Source organism: Strix aluco, chromosome 12 (assembly GCF_031877795.1).
Source record: "Strix aluco isolate bStrAlu1 chromosome 12, bStrAlu1.hap1, whole genome shotgun sequence".
Taxonomy (NCBI): domain Eukaryota; kingdom Metazoa; phylum Chordata; class Aves; order Strigiformes; family Strigidae; genus Strix; species Strix aluco.
Genome location: NC_133942.1, coordinates 8,110,499 through 8,134,654, shown reverse-complemented (window position 1 = coordinate 8,134,654; position 24,156 = coordinate 8,110,499). Strand labels below are relative to the sequence as shown.

Genomic DNA, 24,156 nt, shown 5'->3' with positions numbered 1-24,156 from the left:
CCCAAAAAGATACAGTTTAGTCTTCATTGTTCATACTTACTGTGAATTAAGGAAGAATCATGATGAGATGGACATTCTAACTACCAGCAGTGCACTGAAGGCAACTGCAGTATCTTGATTTTTCTGCTTATAGAATGTTATTACTGATATTCCACTTTAGGATGACATTTACCATATTACCCTGCCATTTTTTAGTGTAGATTTTTGATGCTTTGTATCTGCTTTGTCGCAGCCAGGCTCATAGGACATGTCAGTACAGGTTTTTGCAAGATATGTTCTCATTCATGAGGGAAATGTTTGGCTGCCTAAATAGTGGATAGCAGGTCAGCTGAAAGACCTAATTCTAAGGCTGTCCACTAATCATAGGCACAGCTGCTTACAATAGTAGGAAACAGCATCTTCTTAATTAAACTAAATGTTTGTTGTTTGCTGCCAAGGTCAGAACATCAAGGGATGACTGGCCTCTATAGAGAGCATAAAACGCCTTCAGGCTTTTTATTTCTACCCCTTGGTGTCAAAAGCATACAAAGGTCATTGCAGTGCATTCCAGAATATTGTGAACTTTTTTAATATGCCAGTCCACAGTCATCATCCCAAAATATTGGTAGGAGTTTGCATGGGAGCTGCTTTGTACTTCTGAATCTTAGCTTCTTGAGCTTACAAGTGCTCACCCCTTGGTTAAAGGGAGTGGCAGCAAGTCCAAATAATAGAAAGAAAACTGGAAATTGGGCCATAATGTAATGGCTGCCTGAAATCACTGCAGAATATAGGGGTGGAGCAAGCAGGGAGAATAAAGTGCCATTTCTCAGGACTTCCTGAAAGACTACTGGGGATAGATCTGCAAAACAGCAGGGATGTGAAAGATGAGAATTCCCAGCTAATGAGCCACAGAACAGTGAGAGCTTAGGGGAGAAATGTAGGGCAGAACAGCCTTGAGAAGCCATTACAGAGGGTTCTGTGCCAATAGCATGGCTTGCATTGATTGTGAGCAGATCCCAGGAGGGGCAGAAGGAAGGTCTGTAGCACCTTGAACTTCAGGAAGCACTTGCCTGAGAGGAACAGTTAGCAAGAAAAGCCTGGGTGTATGGAATTAGATTAATTTCTGAGAAGAAGGAAACTGAGCCAAACCCACACAGTCCTGAAAGCAGACTGGAGGCTGGTATCAAAGTGACCTGAGGAACCTATCAAATTTGGGGGAAAGCGTTCTTAGCAGTCTTAACTTTCAATTTCTCTTTACAATGATTAAGCTCTTACCTGTTCCCTTCTTTTCCCCAATTCATCGCCTACTATTTCTAGTCTTCTCAAGGCTTCTTAAAAGTACTAAAATGTATTGTTTCTGTAGAAAGAGTGTGGCTCAGATCAGATTTGATAGACTGTCAGTATGCTCTGTAGTCTTCCCTGGAGACTCTGTAAAACTGTGTTTAGAGAGGACCTTACTGTATGTCCTCCAATGAGGTAGCTAAACTTGCCCGGAATTTCGGCAGAAAGGATTAACAAAGGTGTTATAGTAATAGAAAATATATGTCAGTGAGAAGTTTATGCTGGCTTGTATTTCACTGTTCTGTTTCCTTACATTCCGAGGGCTTCTATCTCCATAGTAGTGCAAGTGCTGCAGGAACATTGTTTGCTGTACAAGTTGTTATTTAGAGATGGAGCACAACAATGAAGAGTTGCTGCAATGTCTGTGAGAACTGAGACAGAGATGAGAGGCAACTGAAAACTGTTTTCTAGATAGGACTACTTCATCACACCACCTTGTTCTCACAGTTTAATTGCTGTAAGGCTTTAAGTTAGACTATAGCTTTTTAAAAAGCAATAGCTGAGCTGTTAAAAGTATTATAGGTGTATCTTAATGTTAGTTGAGTTATGAGAAAAGCCTAAAGGTTTAAAATCATGCCTAGATTTCTTTCAGGTGGAAGGCAAACATCAGCTACAGATGTTGGTATCTTTCTATGCTTAGTGATTTCACTTTCATCAGTAAGATTAAAAGTCTTTTCTGCCTGATATTTGGCAGAAAATAGTGTTCCTCCAAACATGGAAAAAGGCGTATTGCAGATTTTTTATGTATAAAAGAATTAGTCTACTGCATTTAAAAGCTTTTTACAAGTTTTGTTATCTAAATGCATTGATTCTTCTCAATGAATATGTGGCTGACTTTCACATTGTTATTTCCAGGAATCGGAATCACCTCAGAAAAAGAAATTAAACCCATCTAGTATATGTAATTTTCTGACAGAGGAAGCTATGTTGGTGGAATCTGTTGACAGTAGTAAGAGGCAGGCAGGTGGTTTGACTTGCACTTAGTTCGGTAGCCCTTTGTGTCTCTAGACAGTACACAACAAATGGTAGCTGGTTTTCCTATCACTCTTGTAATTTCATTTATGAAATTTAAAATAGTACTGAAAACATATATTAGGCTGTTGACAGCTGACAGAAAACCAGATTACCTTGTGTCAGCTAAGCATTGCTAACTAACCATAAATTGCTCATCACAAACACAAAGTAAACCACATTAGGCTATACTTCCAACAGATTTGTAGAGCACAGATGTGTAGTTACCACAGTTCGGTTAATGTAGGGTAGCATTTAATCTGTAGCACACTCATCTGTATGTTGAGCCCTCAGTGTGTAGTTTTGTTTGCTTGCTGGAGATGAAGTTTTAAGATTACACTGATATAAGCAGGATAGTTGTGATGGTCTATGTTCTTCTCAGCTCGGTATTTCAGGCTCTGCCAATAATCAGAGTTTCCTTCATTATTTCAGACGGTTAAGGGAATGCTGGATAACCCCAATGAACCTGTGAGCGATCTCTCATATTTTGATTGTATTGAGGGCGTAATGGAAAACTCAAAGGTAATTTCCTTTTCCCATCTCTGTGCCAATTGTAAAGTGCATTCTGATTATCAGAAGTTTCCACGTGCATATCAGACATGTTAGAAACACAGCACAGTGTTTATAGCTAAAATGTATGCTGTGTTCCTTAATAAAACTCAGCCTGAGATAGGTTTCTTACAGGTATGTCAGGTTTTGGTCACTTAGAAGGCATATTGTCTCAGTAAGAATTTTTTAATTAAGTGACTGGTATGCAATGCTGTTAAAGTTTCTCCCCTTCTCCCATCCTCTCCTGTGCATTAGACAGTATATCATACGTTAATTATATATTTCGACTGCAGCTATGTTAGAACAGCCTAAAGTGTAAATAGGAGGCTTGGCAATGAAATACCATTGTATCGTTCTGGGCAAAACAGCTTAGAGAAATGTCTGAGCTGTCCAGATACTCCAGCACATCAGAAAATCTGTGTGAAATCTCTTAAGTTATTTTTAAACATACCGTGCTATACATCCTTCTTTGAAGGTTTGCTTTTGGTGTCCTTATTTGATGTGTTGGAATTGTCTCAGATCCTTCCTTCTCTAAAAGGAAAAGAAACTGCTTGATGAATGTGCATGTCATCTTGCATCTAATGCTCTACTGCAGTCAGACCTTACTTTGAATTTTAAAAGAAAATAAACTGAATTCAGTAGGAGACACTGTGGGAATTAATGAATTCTGACATTCAGATGGTTCCAGCAGACTAGATGCAGTTTCATTTCCACTGTATTTCAGTGCGTTTGGGGGCAAAGATGATCCTGGATGTGTCAACAGCAGCTGCAGGATTGGTTGTCATGTTCTGCAATCCGTGAAATGTACCTAGCGCCAGGCTAGCTGTGATGACTAGTGGATGATAGCAAAAATAAGGAGGGTTAATTCTGTGTCTTCATAGTCATTTGCACTATAATAGTTCAGCACTGTCAATCCAGTGTTGATCTGCATACCTAGTTAACTAGCTAAAATTTCTGGAAGCCAGGTCAGAGAGGCTTGTGGGCCAGTACTGGGTCAAGACCAAGAATCACTTACCTTTGAGTGGTAGCAAAGCATATTCAGAGGTAACTTTGTTTTTTTAATTTCTGAGGTTCTTGGAGAGTCAATGGCGGGCATTTCCCAGAATGCAAAAACGGGGGATCTTTTAGTCTTTGGAGAATGTGTTGGAGTTGCATCCAAGGCTCTTTGTGGCCTCACAGAGGCAGCAGCTCAGGTAAGCTACTGAAGTCTGTAAAGCAAGTATGTTTTTATTATTTTAGCAAGCTCATGTTGTGGGTGTGTAAATTTGAGACTCACTTCCTTGTGACCAAATGACGACCTTGCACTACACAGCATGCCCTGTGTAGATCTGCAGAAATTGTGCATACACTGCTGTACATTGCAGAAGCAGCAGAGTGCGATAGCGTGCATATTTTATAAGGAAGGGAAATGACATCAAGAAGGAAACTTCTCTGAGGATAAAGCAAATGTCAAAGCTGCAGCATGTGGAATTCATGTTTGCAGCTCAAGATCTGAACTATTACTTCATAGAGAAGCACACAAAAACCAGCCACAGTTAAAATGAATGAATCAAGTTGATTTAGTTTGTAAAAATTCATAAGGAGCATTACTAATTTCAGACATTTTAAATAAAAAGCAACTTGTTTCATCTGTTCAAATACTTCTGGAATAACCAAAATTCTTAAGCTAGTACCACAAATTAAGAGTCTGGAACGGGTCACTGTGGTTTCACTGATGTGATAACTGGGTGACTTGAACTCTTGAGAGCTGATCTAGCCTTTTCAGTGAAGGATTTGGTGGCGGAGGGATCATGCTCTGCATCTGGAAACCACTTCTTGATTTCCCCAGATGTGGAATGTCTCAGTACAGACATAATCTCCTCCACATCTAACCCTGTGCTGCCTTACTGGCATATCAAGATGACATTTAATTGTATCTGCAATGGAAATTCATCAAGAAATCTTCAAATATAGTTTTGATAGTTCAGACAATTCCTCCTTGTTGAAAGGCATGAAACTTTTATTTCATTGAGAAAGAAAGTATGTTTGGCCATCAGACATCTTGAGCTGCAGTGAGACCAGCAACTGCAGACTCGATGGGTCCTACACTCAACAGTAGTGCATTTGCTGTGAACTGGTTTTCTGCTCAGGCTTGATGAAAACCCTCAGTAAATAATGTGCTGATGCTTGTGACCATTAAAGCTCTTTCCACTGGCTATGCAAGTGAAAAATAATGTTTCCAAGGATACCAGCTACTTCAACAGTGGACAGTTTTGTTTTGACTAAATAAATTTCACAAGCATAAGGGTAAGTTTTCTTGGTTTCAGAGGATTCTGGAGATCTATTACTTAAAAATATGGTAATAGTACTTCACAGTATGATTTCTGGATAATCTCTGACCACCATGTGCTATGACATATGGCAAGCTTATCAAAGAACCAAGATGGATTTAGCATTGTTTCTTAGGATTGTTTTCTTCCTTTCTCCATTTCTAGGCTGCTTACCTGGTTGGCATCTCAGATCCAAACAGTCAGGCTGGTCAGCAGGGTCTTGTTGACCCAATTCAATTTGCCAGAGCCAATCAAGCAATCCAGATGGCTTGCCAGAATTTGGTGGATCCAGCAAGCAGCCCATCACAGGTGATTCCAGAGGATTGCAGTGAGACCGTCATTGTTAGGACACATGACTTTGCTTTATTTGTGACCAAGCAAAGGAGTTTTGGTTTGAAACTTGCATGGCTTTGAACTGCGACTTTGCAGAGCTAGAGTATAGTAACTGTCATGCTCCTTTGACAATCTGCTTGTTTTGTGCCTTCTATTTTTACAGGTATTATCAGCTGCCACAATTGTAGCCAAACATACTTCCGCTTTGTGCAATGCTTGTCGCATTGCTTCATCAAAGACAGCAAATCCTGTTGCCAAGAGACACTTTGTGCAGTCTGCCAAGGAAGTTGCAAACAGCACTGCTAACCTGGTTAAAACTATCAAGGTACAAATGCTGCTTAATTGTACTTCCTTCTCCCTTTGTGGGTTTTTTTTTGTTTGTTTTTTTGCTCTTGAGACAGAATCAGAACAGTTAGAAATACTTTTTCCCTTCTGTGATATGTATGGTTTAAGCAATCATTAATTACATTTTTGAGGACCTGAACTGAAAAACATGTTCAGTGGTATAACTGAGCCATAGTCAAGATGGAAAGAATTGGGTGATATTAGTATTAGGGGAGACAGCTGGCCCATCCAGTATGAGACACCTCTGTGTTGATGTATTTAATGAGCTTGCACCATGAGAATAATTTGAAAATAACTGTATGTGAAGATTTTTAATGATGTTACATTGCTCAATATCCAGAGGTTTGTGGATGTATTTCTGACAGCTTTACCATATTTATAAGAGCAAAATAAACAAATAATAATGGGAACCAAACAGAAGCTGTTTATGTTGCAGCTGTTTAAAAGTCTCCTGTTAATAGTAATCTTTTATTTTCCAGATACACCTGCCTGCAATTTGGCAGGAGGTAGTTTTTTCCTCATGCAAGCAGAAATACTTGTTAAGCCATAGAGGATTTAGGATTCTAAACCCTTCTGGAAGCCATTAGCTGATCTATGACTGAAAGTCTTTTAAAATAATTATGCTCTTAGGACTGGAAGGTTCTACTACATTACACAGAAGGTCCTTCATATCGATATCTTTACTATGAGATTATGAAAGAGATAAGTTGACTCACATGAAAATGTGAGCGATAAATTATTGGTTTGCTAAAAAAAAAAAAAAAAAATCAGTCTATAGGAAAGAACCACTTTGTTAGCCACTTCCACCCTTTGGAGCATGAGGTGCCGAGACACGATTTATGAGAGTCATCAGAATGCAATGATAGAAAACCTTTATTCAGTCTTGTGAAGCAAAGCAGCAGTTTTAAGTGTAGGGTCAATAACCAGCTAAGGAAAGAAACACACGCTTAAAGGATCACATTCCTTGCATCAGCCTTGTTTGTGGAGGAACTTTCAAATGCCATAGACACACAACAGTTTAAAACTATGAAGAATTAAACCATCTTCCTTCAATTTTGCAAAGAAACCTGTTCAGACAGAACTCAATCATGATTTAATTTCCAGGCCCTGGATGGTGATTTCTCTGAAGAGAACCGCAACAAGTGCAGAATTGCTACTGCACCTTTGATAGAGGCTGTGGAAAATCTGACAGCATTTGCTTCAAATCCAGAATTTGTTAGCATCCCAGCACAGATCAGCACTGAGGTAAGGTAGGATGTTGCACTTCTACCCTCAAAAAACTGAAAATGTTGAAGTAATCATCTCAGGAGAGAAGAAGTGAGCATAAAGACTCGACCCTGAAGTATCTTTCTCTATGTTCTTGCGTGTTCATAGGGCATTCTGCTGTCTTTCACTTAACCTCTGACCTTGAATTTTGCACCAGTAGAATAAAACTGGTTAAGCTACAGTTAAGCGTTGCCAGTCTCCTGTTAGTAAAGTGATGTAGTACAGGTGACTCTCATGTCTTGTTAGCTGGATTCTTCCATGTGATAAAGTAATAAATATCCTTTTTTCCCCTCAAGAGCAGCTTTAACACATGGAACATAATTAGTTCTGAAAAGGATTGAAGGGATGTCGCTGGGGTTTTTCCCTTCCAAAAATCATGTCATCGTGGCAAGAAACAAGTTTTCTGGGAAGAATAACTTTCTGTGGACCTTTTGTATTTTTTTCCCCCCCAAGTTTTCTATCCTCAACCCCTGTAACTACAACAGTAGAACAGTATTTAAAGGAACCAATAAAGGCTTTTTTCGGGGGTACAAAAATAAAAAAAATCCTTCAAGCTTCATAAAAGCTTTGAAGTAGGGGTCATGTATTGTTACTGACTCTCCAACTGCTCCTTCCTGCTTTTGGCAGCCTCTCTTCCAGCTGGCAGTATTAGATGACGCAGTAACTGTTGCAATCTTACAGTTGTGGGGCTGTAACTGAAATCTAAGCCTGTCCTCCAGGCCTGTGGTATCTGGGTTTACCAGATTACCAGCAATATAATAGATATGGAGAAGATGACCCAATTAGAGTGTTGTAGTCCAACTAATTTCTGGGAAAAAAGCACACTTGGTTGAATCTTGCAAGTTTTGTGACAAATAAAGTTTATTTTCAGTGATATCTCCATAGTCTACAATTAGACAAGTGTCATTGTTTTCTCCTGTTTCTCAGCTGGATGTGCCTTTCTAAACTTGAAGAGTGTTTCTTAAGTATGTTATAGAGAAAAAGTTTAGACTGTGATGATTTTAATATTATTTCTGTGTTGACTATCTGTGAATATAGTAGCATGAGTCAAGAAATGATAATGCCATTTTAATGGTATTAATTAAACTGATTTTTAGGAGCAGAAAGTGTGGATGAACTCAAATAATTACGTAAATGTTCTTTGTGCTCTTGTACCTTTCTGATCACAGGGATCGCGAGCACAGGAACCAATTCTAGTTTCTGCTAAAACAATGTTGGAGAGCTCATCTTTATTGATCAAAACTGCTCGTTCTCTGGCTATCAATCCAAAAGACCCTCCTACGTGGTCTGTACTAGCTGGGCATTCCCATACTGTCTCAGATTCTATCAAGAGTCTTATCACCTCTATCAGGTATGTCTTCTGTAGTAACAAAACTGTAATAATAATTGAGCAGCCATTCATAAAGAATAATACTATATGGTCGTTAGTACTGGGGTATTTTTCACTAATAGAAATTATTTATTCTGTGATGCACAATATCTCCTCACTTACACTGGGTGTTTAATCATAACTGATGACTGCAGCACTCTGCAGCATAGGGTTGTTCTGTGTTTGTATACTGTTCCCCTTCCCTGGTTCCACCTCTGATTCAGTTTAAGGTAAACGTAGTAGAGAATGCTGTAGAATAAAAAAATGTAGCTAATATTACCTCCAACCAGATGACATATGTGGAAAAAGGCTTTTTTTTTTTAAGGTGGGTCAGACAGTGTATGAATTACCTTTGCTATCTATTCTTTCCTGTGGTGTTCTCTGTTTAGTTGCAAGAATGCTGTAGTAAGAAGTGAATATTAATATTCTTTATTTTTTGAACTAAACCTGTCTGTCCCTTAATGAAAAATTTCAAATGTAGTTCTATACTTAACCTCTTAATATTGATTATACTTAACCTCTTAAAATTGATTAAATCAAAATGGTGTGAAAATGGTGAACTAAGGAGTGTCTACAGTTTCATTGATCTTTGATGATGATTGTACTGAAATAGCAAACTGCATGTTGGGCCAAAGTACTCAGAACCTAACCTTTGCTTAAAGATACCTGGGACTGAATGTAACACCTTATACCTAAGGAGCTGTTTTCTGAGACAGTCGATTGCACTGTACAGAAACGTGAATATTTTTTCATGATGTCTGTTGTGTTTTTGTGTTAACCTTCGTTATTGGGCCAGTCTGGCCGTCCTGAGGAGGTTGGATTTGCGCTTTTCTTCTGAGGCTACAAACTTTTTTTCTGTCTAATCATTAAAAGAGGAGCAATATGTGTGTGTGTATGAAAATGTGCAGAGTACTCTTTACATAATATCAAAATCCTGTAGGTAGAACAAAGCTAACTTTTGTCCTTGTTGCTCTCCTCCCATGTGTTTTATATATTGTCAGGTAGTGAAGTACACTTGTGTGCATTTGTGAAAGAGCCTGCCTCCTTCCCACTGTGCTCAGCTTACTATCTCTGCCTTTCAGGGACAAGGCCCCAGGCCAGCGAGAATGTGATTTCTCCATTGATGGGATCAACAGATGCATCAGAGACATTGAGCAGGCCTCTCTCGCAGCTGTCAGTCAGAGTCTGGCCACCAGGGATGACATCTCAGTTGAGGTAAGGGAGACAGCACAGGAACAGAGTAATGCTGAGCAGCCTCAATTATCCTGCTGCTTTTCTTTCCATTTGAAGATTTGGAGCTGAGAGCTTAGCACAATCTACTACCAGTAGTATTCTTACTGGAATCTTTCTAGGTAAAATCACACACTAGCCAAAGTGTATCACTGCTCGAAAGATACCAGAAGCACCAGGCAAAAGTAGGGGTGAAAGCAGGTTTTTTAACCACCACCCATGTATTACTCTGACTTCCTGTGCTGATGTGACCAACTGATAGTATTTCTCTGGTGCCTTGCCATGTGGAAGTAGGGATCTTTCTGAAACTAATCTGTTACTAGAAGTCCGATGATGTAAATGTCGATGTCATTTTTCTTAATGCCTACTTCTTCATTAAATTAGTGAAATCTGTAGTTGATGTTGATATGTTCTTATTAAAAAAGCTTTATTCCTTGCCCCACTCCCCACCCACCATGGTAATATAGACCAGTCCTGTCCTATTTCAGCCTTTATCTTATAGAGGAAAGGCTGTCATGCCAGACTGCCTATGAAAAGTCAACAACGCATGATCAGGTTCTCAGCTTGGTATTTAGTGTCTTTTTATACTATTGCTTCCTGAAATTATGTGTCTATTTGGGTGTTCCAGTGGTTTCTTTGGACTGTAACGCTGCATACTAGAAACATTTCAGACTGAATGAAGCTATACAAAAGACGTTATTACAGGAAATATGTCATAGATACAATTCTTTTCTATTTAAATGATGAAGTCATCTTGGACACCATGTCAAACTGAAATAAACATTACTGAAAATGGCAGTTATTTGTAAAGCAGTACAGGAATGTAACAAAGTGCAATAATAGTATTTATTTTCTCTTGCCTTTCATGAGTGAGCTAAATCCCCGTGGCTGCCAAGACATTAAGTGCCTCTGAATTAAAAGCCAGTATTTATATCTTGACAAGCCCAGTAATATGCTTGTCTTATGCTCCCATCCCATAGATGGTATTCAGGCGGTCAGTCCTTATCTCTGTACCTCAGAGATGTCATGTTTTTCCTTTGCTTTCCCTTATTAATTTCTCCTGCTAGCTTCAAAGCCTGCAGCAGAGCTTTTTGCTCTTGTGCTGTATTGTCTGCTTTTGAAGAATGTGTCTTCATATTTAAATCGGAGCTCCTCCTGGTCTCTCCGATCAGCGCAGTGATACTAAATCTCTGGCAGGGCAAGAATAGTTTGGGGGGGGGCAAGGGAGGGTTATCACATTACAATGAGAAAGGACACCTACTCCTGAGTTTGCTGCTACCAGCTGGAGTAGGAGGGAGCCGTCTTCCCTCCTCTCTCCCCAGATTTGCCATGTAAATCTACATAGGAGCAGGCCTGCCTCAGGGTTCTTGTTGTTGTAACAGGGTAAAGGAGAAGAAAGGAGCAAGTGTCTAAAGAAAGCCAACAGCATGGTTTCTGCATCCTACTGTAGTGGGTCATTTGAACAGTGTTCTGAGTAGGGTCTGAGGGTGATTGGTATGGTACAACTTGATAAAAGAACAGCTGTGATAGTCACTGACAATATCTCTTTATATTAGGCTCTACAGGAGCAGCTGACATCAGTCGTCCAGGAAATTGGCCACCTCATTGATCCCATAGCTACTGCAGCTCGGGGAGAGGCAGCTCAGCTTGGGCACAAGGTACTGTCCTACCATTATGAAGGTATTTGAAATCTCGGACAGCTGGATGTTAGGGCAGACTGTGATTTAGTAGCTTTTTCACTTCCTACAAAAGAGCAGAAGAAAGTATGTGGAAGGAGGAAAGATCTGGGATTTTCAAATACTTGGAGCTGAGTCCAAATAAACCTGTTCGGTTTTTTGGGCCATAGGAAAGATACTTTTGTTGAGGTTTTTGGTGAGGGGCAGGCCCGCAGAGAAAGGACAAATGAAGAAAGGGGATGGAAAAGCATAGATAGAAGGATGGAGCCTGATGCTACAGGTCTCCTTACCTCTGACTGTTGCAGCCAACAGATGTACATATGTGTTGGTTCTTCTGTCTCTTGTGCTGTATTAAAGGTGACCGCAGGACCTGGGGCCCATCACACTGCAGGCTTGTTCAGCAGATCGCAGAGTTATAGTTTGAATATGTATGTATAGCAGAATTTGGCCAATTGAAGAAGTCTGGCAGAGGTTTGTCAGATTCTGTCCTGATCTGAGGTCCTTGCATAAAGCATGCTGCTCCATTTCTTGGCCAGTTCATGACAAAGTGAGGAGGGAAGTGTGGGATATGCACAGAGGTTACCTCTGGCCTGTGGAGACTCATCTCCTGAAGTGGCTTCTGTAGTCTGAGGAGAGGGAGGTTTAGACTGTGGTTTCAAAGGAGGAGTGTGATGTGCCTGATTTCTACCTTTTGAGCAAGACACTCTGTCTCCGCTGTTTATAGAGAGAGTTTTAGCTTCATTATGAAAAAATTAGTGATTTTGAACTACCTGAGTTTCAGCTGCTGCTGCAAATTTTTAGGGACTGGTGGCTGGGGGAAGAAAGGCTTAGAATAATCTTGCATTCTATTATAAGCATTATGTAAACATATCCCTCTGTTATGTGGAGTGTTAGGTCACCGACCAGAGAAGGTGCCCTGCTGGATCTCCTCTTTGTGAACAGAGAAGAACTGGTGGATGATGTGGCGGTTGGAGGATGACTAGGGCACAGGAATCATGAAATAATAGAGTTCTCTATTCTTAGAGAGGCCAGGAGAGGGGGCAGCAGAACTGACATCCTGGACTTCCAAAGGGCTGACTTTGTCTTGTTTGGGCAGCTGCTTGACAGGATCACTTGGAATAAAGTCCTGAAGGGTATAGGGGTCCAGGAAAGCTGGGCACTCTTTAAGAAGGAAGTGTTAATGGCTCAGGAGCAGGCGGTCCCCAGGTGCTCTAAGAGAAGCCGGCAACAGAGAAGACCACCCTGGCTGAACAGGGAGCTTTGGCTGCAACTCAGGGAGAAAAGGAGAGTTTACCGCTTTTGGAAGAAGGGTCTAACCACTCACAGTGATTACAAAGATGCTGTGAGGCTATGCAGGGTGGAAATCAGGAGGTCTAAAGCCCAGCTGGAAATTAATCTGGCTTCAGCAATCAAGGACAACAAGAAATGTTTCTATAAGTATGTGAGCAGCAAAAGAAAGACCAGGGAGAGTATCCATCCCCTGCTAGACGCAGGAGGAAACATGGTAGCAAGTGATGAGGAAAAGGCTGAAGTGCTTAATGCCTTCTTTGCCTCACTCTTTAATAGCAAGACTAGCTGTATTGAGGGAATCCAGCCTCCTCAGCCAGAAGACAGAGACTGGGAGAATGACCCCCCCGCAATCCAGGAGGAGATAGTCAGTGACCTACTGCATCACATAGACACACACAAGTCTATGGGACTGGATGGGATACACCCGAGGGTGCTGAAGGAGCTGGCTGGGGTGCTCGCCAAGCCGCTTTCCATCATTTACCAGCAGTCCTGGCTGACCGGGGAGGTCCCAACAGATTGGAAATTGGCCAATGTGACGCCCATATATAAGAAGGGTCGGAAGGATGATCCGGGAAATTACAGGCCTGACTTGACTTGACTGACTTGACTTCGGTGCCCAGGAAGCTGATGGAGCAGCTCATCCTGAGTACCATCATACAACACATGTGGGACAACCAGATGATCAGGCCCAGTCAGCATGGGTTTATGAAAGGCAGGTCCTGCTTGACAACCTGATCTCCTTCTACAACAGGGCGACCTGCTTATTGGATGAGGGAAAAGCTGTGGATGTTGTCTACCTTGACTTTAGTAAGGCCTTTGGCACCGTTTCCCACAGCATTCTCCTGGCAAAACTGGCTGCTCGCGGCTTGGATGGGCACACGCTTTGCTGGGTAAAAAACTGGCTGGATGGCCGGGCCCAAAGAGTTGTGGTGAACGGAGTTAAATCCGGTTGGCGGCCGGTCACAAGTGGTGTCCCCCAGGGCTCGGTTTTGGGGCCACTCCTGTTTAACATCTTTATTGATGATCTAGACGAGGGGATCAAGTGCACTCTCAGTACGTTTGCAGATGACACCAAGTTGGGTGGGAGTGTTGATCTGCTCGAGGGTAGGGAGGCTCTGCAGGGAGACCTGGACAGGCTGGAGCGATGGGCTAAGGCCAACTGTATGAGGTTCAATAAGGCCAAATGCCGGGTGCTGCACTTGGGCCACAACAACCCCCAGCAGTGCTACAGGCTTGGGGAGGAGTGGCTGGAGAACTGCCAGTCAGAGGGGGACCTGGGGGGGTGATTGACAGCTGGCTGAACATGAGCCAGCAGTGTGCCCAGGTGGCCAAGAAGGCCAATGGCATCCTGACTTGTGTCAGAAATAGTGTGGCCAGCAGGGACAGGGAAGGGATCTTACCCCTGTACTCGGCGCTGATGAGGCCTCACCTCGATGACTGTGTTCAGTTTTGGGCCCCTCACTCCAAAAAGGCCATTGAATGACTCGAGCGTGTCCAGAGAAGGGCAACGAAGCTGGTGCAGGGTCTGGAGCACAGGTCGTACAAGGAGCAGCTGAGGGAACTGGGGGTGTTTAGTTTGGAGAAGAGGAGGCTGAGGGGAGACCTCATCGCCCTCTACAACTACCTGAAAGGAGGGTGCAGAGAGGGGGGGATGAGTCTCTTTAACCAAGTAACAAGGGATAGGACAAGAGGTAATTGCCTCAAGTTGGCCAGGGAAGGTTTAGACTAGATATTAGGAAGCATTTCTTTACAGAACGGGTTGTTAGGCGTTGGAATGGGCTGCCCAGGGCAGTGGTGGAGTCCTCATCCCTGGAGGTGTTTAAGAGTTGGTTTGACATAGCGCTGAGGGATCTGGTGTAGTTGGGAACTGTCAATGTTAGATTAATGGTTGGACTAGATGATCTTCAAGGTCTTTTCCAACCTAGACGATTCTGTGATTCTGTATGGTAGAACTTGTGCTTATTAGATCGCTCTCGAAAACTGAAACGTTACAACGTGTGTATTAGAAGTGTGCATTATTTATGGTGGTTATTACAAGATTTTAGTAGTTTCTCAGGTAAGTAATTCCTCATCCTACAATATATTCTTGAGAGAAAAATAAATACAAGTTTTCTGTGTCAGTGCATTTAATACCAGAAAGGAATCACTTTGTTAGTGTGAGAGCTCTTCCAGAGTTGTTCCCAAGCAACTCCATTTAGCTTTGGATAACCATGAAATATTTCGTAACATCTCAACTATTTGCAGTTTTCATTCTCAGTTTACCTAGCACACAACAAATCAGGACTGTGAAGATATAGGTAGTTAGGGAGTCATATTTCTCCTCCTGCTTGTTAGGTAAATGTTGACCAAAGTCAACAGCACTTCTCTTGAGCATGTTTTTCCTACTGAATGCAGAAGAAGCCATTGCTACTGTTTACTTTTAGACAGTTTAAAAGATCTTATGTTTGTGAAATCATTCCTATTACTGTTTTTTTTCCTTTTTTTTTGTGTCTTTAATCCTCTGAGAAACAAAATAGAAAAATAAGTCTGACTAAGTCTCAAAAATTTTAGGAGTAAACCTTTTAATATCTTTTCCTGCACATGAGGTACTGCTGTTTTTCTTCCCCATGCCAGCCTTCGAAAGCTGCTTATAGCCCCTGCAAAGGTACGCACACTTGTACTTCTGAGGCTTTAGGTGTACCAGATGGTGCCTGTGCATGTTCTGTGGAGTAATCGGCCCAAAGCAGTACAGGGTTTTTGCATCCAGTAAAAACTGTAAAAGCAGAGTCATGGATTTCTGACAGGAACCAAGCGCTGTTGTGGTTTTGTAGATGTGTCAGATGACAGGTAGACTGTAAAAATATTCATTTGTATAAAAATACTCACTTATTTTCTTAGAATATGTGTGTAGCCAAAAGCAGATGTTTCCTCAGAACAAGTGTAAATCTGATCAGAAACTGAGGAAAGCAGAGTGCTGACTCCACATATTTCTGGAGACTAAAATACAGCAGCAGAAGCTGCTGGCAGAACTGTGTCTTTAGATGTTTCTAACACTATATTGAGCCTAAGTAATTAACTGAGGGAAAAATGCAGTGTGCTTGGTGTGCGGTCTTTGTAGCATGCCTATTCCTATTGGCCTGTACCAGCCACTGGGTTGCAGACTAGCACTTAACCACTAGTCTCCTTTTCAGCAGCAAGAAACACTGCAGGGTTGGGCCACGTGGCTGTCTTAGGGAACTGTTCATGCATCAGGAGTGATGAACCCTGTGAAGTGATGTTAGCACTTGTGCCCACTCAGCAGAAAACCATCCAGGTCTGCACTGGAATCTGATGAAGACGGTTTGAGAGGTTAGGGAGCGAAGGTGGCAAAGACAAGCAGTCCTTGAGGTGAACAGAGTGGTCCAAATCCAGTGTGGTCCTGATCGTTATCCATCATCCACAGCAAAGGTCGAGAAAATCCTCCCTTGCATGGTGGAGACAGTTGTCATGGATACTCCCTAAGTACTGTGCATCTTCCATGACAGTTTTGAAAATTATTTCATCTGACCTCAAGGGGCTGTGTGTGTCTGAGGGAGGAACACATGGCTTTATCAAGGAATTTGAAGGGGAGGGGAGAGAGAATCACACAAGCACATAATACAAACCAAACGCTGTACAGCACAGAAGCACTGGGACAGTGTGCTACTTGAGTTAATCCATGGCCTAGTGCTAATTGTGGAGTATGGTTCTTCTCAGTTACACCTGAGAAAAAGGGTTAATGGCTTTCTCTGGTTGTTCTGGCTTTCTTAGGTAACACAGCTGGCAAGTTACTTTGAACCCTTGGTTTTAGCCGCAGTTGGCGTGGCATCCAAAACATTAGATCATCAGCAACAGATGACCGTGTTGGACCAGAGCAAGACGCTAGCAGAATCTGCCTTACAGATGCTGTATGCTGCCAAAGAAGGGGGAGGAAACCCCAAGGTACAGTTATTGTGTGTAACTAACAGATTACTGGAGGTGAGCGAGGGCAGGTGGGGCAGAAAAAGCAGCACCTACGTACTGCATAGCTCAGGGATACATTTGCAGTGAAAATGCCGTTGACAGCTCTTCTGATGGCTCTCGTCGGAGAGTGGAAACACTTGTCAAAGACAAGATTCCAGTCCAGCTCACAGCATCCTCCCAAGGGACACAAAGTCGGGGTCTCACAGCAAATATCTGTGCACTACTACAGAAACCAACTGCTTAAAAGACAGAGCCTGTCTGCTACACGGAAACCATGGGCTGGGGCCCGCTGGCCCTCATGCTCGTGGGGATGCCCCACGACACCTGAAAGAAAGGACCGGGCCTGTGTTCTGCTGCTGAGCTCCAGGAGGAAGCACACACCATCCCACAAGCTGCTCTACAGCAAAAGGCGCATGCATGACCCCGACCTCATGCCTTCTCCCTGCAGGTGGCTAGCCAGGCCCCAGCCTGTCCCCGAGGGTGTGACAGGCCATGCCCCATGCCACTCAAAACCTGCACGACAGGGCACACCACCAGTCATGTGTACCCACAGGGCATGGACCCCTCCAATGGGACCTTGCCCGTAGTGGGTCTCCTGCCATTTTACAGCGCACTTCTGCGCCTTGCTCTGAGGGGCGCCGGCATGCGAAACTCTTTATACAGGTGCCATCGTGTAGACAGCGTCATAGAGGCCTGTCATCACATAACACTTTCCTCCTGGCACACTTCCAGCTCCTTTCTCTGAGGGCTGCTTGCACACCCCGCTTGTTTTTACTCCTTTTTTCATGGTGTTTGTCTTTTTTTAAACTTGTGTTTGTTCTAGGTTTTGGGTTGTTTTCTTCTTCTGTGAGTTTTTCATGAATATCCAAACAGGTTTCTTTGCAATAGGTTTTTGATTGAAGGTAGAGTGGGATTTGCGTTTGGTATTTGTTTTTATTTACTGCTTTAGGAAAACTGTTGTTGTGAAATAATTCCTTAGGAGTGTTTTTTGTTAGTCTTTTTTAGCAATATTATATGAATGTGATAGTTTTTCTTCCTTTATATAGCAAGCATGTTCTGTTGCTCATATGTCTACATGTGTCTGGTTTGAACATTTTGTTTTGGTACAGAAGTAGACTGTTTCACTGTCTGGTGTTATTTTTGCTTTCCCTTATCTTTGTTGCTTCTGTTATGTACAAGTCATTTTCCTCATTTTTTCTAGAAAAGGTCCTGTTGCTTTTCTAAGTGATTCCTATTCAACATTGTGTCTTGTCTAAGCAACATTTGTTTTGTCGACATTGCTGTTAGATTTAGTTTCTCATCTTCGACCTGAAAGGGGATTTTCAGAGCTGTTATTGTATTGCCTTCATTAATTATGCTTTGGATTCGCACATTGATTTGTGCACAGAATGCTCTATGATGATCTCTGTTTTCTCATTTTCTCTCTTCCAGGCATCCCATACTCACGATGCAATCACTGAGGCTGCTCAACTGATGAAAGAGGCTGTGGATGATATCATGGTTACCTTAAATGAAGCTGCAAGTGAAGTAGGCATGGTTGGAGGTATGGTAGACTCGATAGCAGAGGCAATGAGCAAGGTGAGCATAGAAATCCAGATGCCCTTTTCATTTTGCACTTGAAAGTTGATCCACATTGCTGGGAGTTGGAAGAGCTGTTGCTGATTCGCTTCAGTGATGGTTGGTAACTGACACACTATGACATGAAACCTAAAGATTCTTTGATTTTGCAGATTGTGTAATCAAACTGATGTGGGCAATGACGCTCGCATTAATAACCTACGCAGTACCTGTCAGTAGAATTACTATAAAATATTCAGTAATATGCTATTATTTAACTGGATCTTAGGTCAACTGGCCTTTTATTTTTGCTTCCTTTTCCTACTTATCTTTTATGTTATTCTCCTAAATGATCAGCAGGCCAACGTTGAAGCAGACTACTTTCAGAGAAGATGATGTCAAGCTTGAAGTGCTCTGCTACACTTTGTATTCTATTGCAAATGCACGGTTGCAAAATGTAAATGAGTTCAGTCCAAATAATTGGCTTTTCCTATCTCAAGTTAAAGGTGTGCAGCATTGAAGCCTTTACCATGCAAAGGGATTTTATGTTATCTTCTTGCAAGCACATTTTGTTTCATAACAGTTGCACGTTCCTTTCTACATTAGCTGAGAACTACAGGTGGTTTGACCTTGCATGAGAAGCTGACCTTGTGCTCGAAAACTCTGCGCTGTAGATTCTCTGTGTCTTCCATGTTCCTAACATGGGCTAAAGTCTTTTCTGAGATTCTGCATACATCCTGGTGCACTGTCTTTGCTTGCATATTTTGAGAGAGAGTAGATTATGAAGGAGATACAGAAATGAACATATAATACAACTTCATTGCTACATATAAAGTATGCTATTAGTAATGACCTTCTTATTTCTGCTGTGTTTTTCTCTCTTTTCTTGCAGCTGGATGAAGGTACGCCTCCAGATCCCAAGGGAACGTTTGTTGATTATCAGACCACTGTGGTGAAATATTCTAAAGCCATTGCTGTAACAGCGCAGGAAATGGTAAGATATTTGGTTAGAACTAAGTACAAACTCTTCTGCATACAGAAGGAACGTGGAATGATTTTCACAGTGTTGTGAAACTCTTTATAATGCTAATTGTCAATAGCCTTATCTCTTTAAAGGTAATGGAGAAAAGGAAGTTATTTTGTTAATTTAACTCTTGGATCTTAGTGGCGTGATCATAGGGGTGGCCCTCTACAGGAGGAGAGCTGGATAGTGTGGTGGCTTTTCTGCACAAAAACTTTGTATTTGGCTCATTTGCTATGAGAAATAAAAGGAGAACATTTCACCTACACACTTTTTCATCAGCCTGTTTTAACTGTCACTGAAATACCACCTTACATTTAGTGATGACTTCAGGATACCCTTTCACACTTACTGTTTCATTTAGCCTGTGAAATAATAATATTTTCAGACCCCTGTAGTACTTATGAATGAATGCAGATCAACATCTCAAATTGTTCTTTTCTTGCTTTTTTGTGATTCACCTGGGTTTAACAAAAGAAAAAAGGACACATGTTGAATCGAGATTTTTCTTAACTTATGTTTCACAGTAGTGCTTACCATAACATGTTTGTCTTTTGAAGAGTATTTCCATTGATTGTTTGTTTTTGACAGAGGCAAGGGGACTATTTATGTGTGCTACAGACAGGATTTTTTACAAAATTGATTGCTGTTGCAGTCAAGACAGGTTGATGATTCTGCTATCTATGACATTGCAGCTTATTGGCAAACAGTATAAATTTGTCTAAAACTAGTTTTGCCCCAAGGATGGAATTCCATGGCTTTTACTAACATAAATTGGAGACAGAAGAAATATCTCTGTTAAAAGGTAGGCTTTTTCTAAAGAGAGATTCAGTTACTTATACTGACCTTCTACCAAGGCATTCTGCATAGTCATACCTATTTCTTCTTGGTCCTTTTCCCATATCTTAGACATGTTTTGCATCAGTCCTCAAATTTTTTCCATGTTCATGCTCCTCTGCCACACCAGCTGAGACTGATGTAGGCTAGCTCACCTTTCACAGAATAAGGTGGCTGTGACACACAAAACCCACTTCCCCACCTGGTCCAAGTAACTGTGTACCTGGCCTCTCTCCCCACTGTGTCAAAGAGTGAATTACCAGCTCTAACTGCTGCTCTTTGATTAGTCCGTATGTTCCGTGAGTGCCTGTTTACTGTGACTCTAATAAAGCATGTTTGCTTGGGTTTCGTCATGGAGTTCTTGCTGGAGGACAGCTCCCTTACATGGCAAGCAGTTTACCCCATTTCATCAGTGTGGCCAAACAAATGAGTATGCTTCTAAGCTGGAGTGTATTAACAAATTATTCTTATGCCTGTCATTTTTCTTTTTCTCTTGCCTGTGTTCTTTTTTCAGATGACTAAGTCGGTTACTAACCCGGAAGAGTTGGGAGGACTTGCATCACAAATGACCAATGACTATGGGCATTTGGCTCTCCAGGGCCGAATGGCTGCAGCTACAGCAGAACCAGAGGAGGTCTGCAGTTTTTAGACCTCTTTATTCTCTGTACACGGTGGCGTCAACATGGGTACTCTTTTACCATAGAGAATACAATAAATATAGAGCAAAGTGGCAAGGGGTATTCACCTCGCTTGATTGCAGCAACACGCTTGCAGCCATTGCCAAATATGATACATCCCTTGTATTATCAGACAGATTATAGGTTTCAAACCACTGGGTAATGTGTTTTCTTTCAAATGCCTTTGCAATGGTTCTAAAACAAATGCAGTGAATGCCTTTCCACTGCCTTTGCTTCGTGAGCCACTTTTTTACACAAGCACTCTCTATACTATGTGCGCTTTGTCTGATAGGCAAACAGATGCGCTCCCTCTGGCCCACTGACACTTGAAACGTGGGACAGGGCAGCACATCTGTTCCCAGAAGAATTTGACTGAAACCATGATATGAACCAAGTCAACATTATAGGCGTACTTTGGCTATACAGATCTGTCTGTTTTACAGTCTACTTCTGTTGTCACTAAAAGCAGACTCTAAGACACAAACTGTATGCAGCCAGACAAAAACTCTACCAAGTTTGTTTTCACTGGATGATGAGCCTAGTGAAATTGTGTGTCTTTTCAAAATCCCATGAAATCTTAGAATATCAACAATTATTTACATGTGTGTGTTTTAAGTACTGTTTCTTCTTATAGTTGGTGGAGAGATACCTATTTTGGTCTTTGATATCAACCTTTCCCTCCTCCAAATATACTGTCTATTCAGTGTTCCTTCATAGGTTGGGGCAAAGCTGCACCTAGTACTATGGAGTATGTATTTACTACTATGGAGTATATATTTACTGATAGCACACCTCAGTTTTACCACTGCTCATGCGCACAGGTGTATAACGATAGGAATTATGATTTACTACGACATGTTTTTAGTGAATGTTCAGAACTTCAAACCAGCTTCGCTTCTGTTTCTCTTCAGCCCTCATGTTGCTCTTGATACATGTGAACTGTCTACGGAACAAGTTTTCTCCTAGGAGTGCTATGAATCAGAAGATTTTTAACTACACTTAGGGACTGTGCAAAAGATGTAACATTTTACTTTATAAATGTGGCTTTTTATGCTGCAAACCTTGTTACAAGAATTACCCAGTCAAAGAACAGAAACCTTTCATCAAAACCTCGGTCCAGCTTCAGAAAGAAATGGCTTGTGATAATAGTGGACAGTTCCATAGACCAGGACAGAACCTCCTAAATTACTTGGGGCTTTCACTTACAGACAACTTGCAAATACAAAGAAAACTCTTAATTATTTACTATACAGCTTTCCTTTGATCTCTTATGTTTTGATGAATTACAAGTATGTATATATATAGTTTTTTATCTTGCCTGTAAGCAATTTCAAGTATAACTTCCTGTCCTGAAAGTGAGGTGCAGGCAACCAGTAGGAGCACAAGTATCTTTCATTGACAGGACATTTTTTCATACCTCAGAGTCATAATACGATGCAGGAGAAGCAGGTTCCCCATGCAGTCTTACATGCCTCATGCTATCAGAGGAATATGGATTATTCATCTCGGTTGCATTAACCTGTTACAGTAGTTGCTGCGTATTGTCTGAGCACAATTATAGAAATCCTTTCATCTCTCTCTTCTCCCTGCATGCCTCTGGTTATGGAGCATAGATAAACTTTGTCAAGATAGGGTAAGAGGGTATCTCACCATCACCAGATGTATCAGATTATCTAGATAAAAGACCTTCAAAGAGGTTTTAACTTTGTAGTTACGTTCCACCACTGATAGACTACTTGAGTGTTTCATGCTCAGTAGCTATGTGAAAAGCAATGGCTTGTATTCGGCTTGATATTGTTAAACTGAATTACCATTTCTGCACGTTACTTTCTGCCTGAAGTTGAAATAATTCTATTTGTGATACTAATGTCTGTGATTCCTGCTTACTTATTAATCCCAATACACACCTATATGCCTAAGTACATACAGGTACTAAAACTATCACGTGTTTCTAAACAGGGACCACACAGCTTATGCTGTAGGATTGTTAATAATCAGAAGCAGTGAGGGCACATTTCAGTGCTCTGTATGTATGTGGTTGGTTCTGGAAAGTTGAGACTCTGTGCGAGATTCAAAACCAAACAGTCGTATACTTTTTGACCCAGTTTCAGTAGTGTCAACGTGTACTTTTTACCCATCGTGCATGCTGTGAATACAGCTCACACTGACAGTACAGTTCTGGAAGATAAAGTAGTGTTATTCAAATATGGTGAAGTTGTGTGTGCTTGAATTACATGCAGTCGACTTGAGTACACACCTTATGCCTTTTCTTTCCCAGGGTCCAGTTCACTAGTGCTTCTGTTTCATTAGTAAGCCTTTTATAAGGTTGGGCTACATGAGTAGATGGTATTATATCTGTCCTTTTTTTCTGTCCTCTGCAGAGAGTATGGTGATGGGTGTAATATTGGTAGTAAAGATTCACCAGAGTGTCCGTGTTTCCATTTGTGTTGACACAGTGTACCAGTATGACACTTATTTATTCACTTTGCTCTTGCTTTCTTTTTACCTGTACCTTCTTTACCATTTAGATAGGGTTCCAGATCAGGACTCGGGTGCAAGAACTTGGCCACGGCTGTATCTTTCTTGTGCAAAAAGCTGGAGCTCTCCAGATTTGCCCTACAGACAGTTACACCAAAAGGGAGTTGATAGAATGTGCTCGTGCCGTCACGGAAAAGGTAAGACATCCCTCTATGTTGCCCCACAGGTTTGTCTGCTGAGCTTCCCCAGGGAGTAAATCAGTCAAATTGTTTGGGTTCAGGAAAATATTTTTTTTTAAATTCCCATTATAGTACAATATTGGCTGAATTACACTAAGTTCTTACTTTTCTTTCAAGTGTTCAGTGTAGTTCATGTGCTGGATTAGCCCATGGTTAGCCCTTGTTTATGTCTCATAATAAAACTTCAGCCTCATACCACATGGAGTCTTGTCCAAAACTAATCCCTAAGACCTGAGATAGCACTTGTGCCTTATGAGGCACAGTCTTGGAAATACTGAGTCCACGTGAATGGCCACAGTTGCCGTGATGAGGTTGGTAGATGACATGTGATTTCATGTAGCAGCGTCCTCCCCTTTTAAGACTGAGCCAAGCTAACACACTTAGAACTGCATCTTCAAACTGAATGGGGTTTCTTGGTCTTTGGAAACATCTGCTTCAAATACATTGACTGAGTAGTTCGGCTTTGCTGAACCTTTTTGCCAGCACCTCTCTCCTTTTGTTGGGCATGAACATTGAGAGTCAAATGTCAGTTGCTTCCATATTTCACCAAACATCACTTGTTCAGCCTGTGTTAGTGTGCTCTTAGCTGTACAAAATTTCCACTGTGTCATGCCCTGGAAGTATCAGCAATTCCAAATTTAGGCAGGGGTAAACAGTATCTTGTATGAAGAGTTAAAGCTGGTAAGGAG

General features: G+C 41.5%; 1 protein-coding gene across 8 annotated transcripts in view; it reads left to right on the top strand.

The window, feature by feature from the left end:
- TLN2 (talin 2) overlaps positions 1–24,156 on the top strand; it is a 209,931-nt gene that overhangs the window by 145,525 nt on the left and 40,250 nt on the right. For 7 of the 8 annotated variants that reach the window (XM_074838031.1, XM_074838029.1, XM_074838028.1 and 4 more), the window contains 13 exons: positions 2,764–2,853; positions 3,951–4,073; positions 5,355–5,498; positions 5,686–5,847; positions 6,972–7,112; positions 8,303–8,484; positions 9,585–9,717; positions 11,289–11,390; positions 16,467–16,637; positions 18,090–18,236; positions 19,108–19,209; positions 20,588–20,707; positions 23,279–23,425. In XM_074838031.1, the coding sequence (XP_074694132.1) occupies positions 2,764–2,853; positions 3,951–4,073; positions 5,355–5,498; positions 5,686–5,847; positions 6,972–7,112; positions 8,303–8,484; positions 9,585–9,717; positions 11,289–11,390; positions 16,467–16,637; positions 18,090–18,236; positions 19,108–19,209; positions 20,588–20,707; positions 23,279–23,425 (1,764 nt within the window). The remainder of the gene's footprint in view (positions 1–2,763; positions 2,854–3,950; positions 4,074–5,354; positions 5,499–5,685; positions 5,848–6,971; positions 7,113–8,302; positions 8,485–9,584; positions 9,718–11,288; positions 11,391–16,466; positions 16,638–18,089; positions 18,237–19,107; positions 19,210–20,587; positions 20,708–23,278; positions 23,426–24,156) is intronic. The other variant, XM_074838033.1, reaches the window with a different exon arrangement.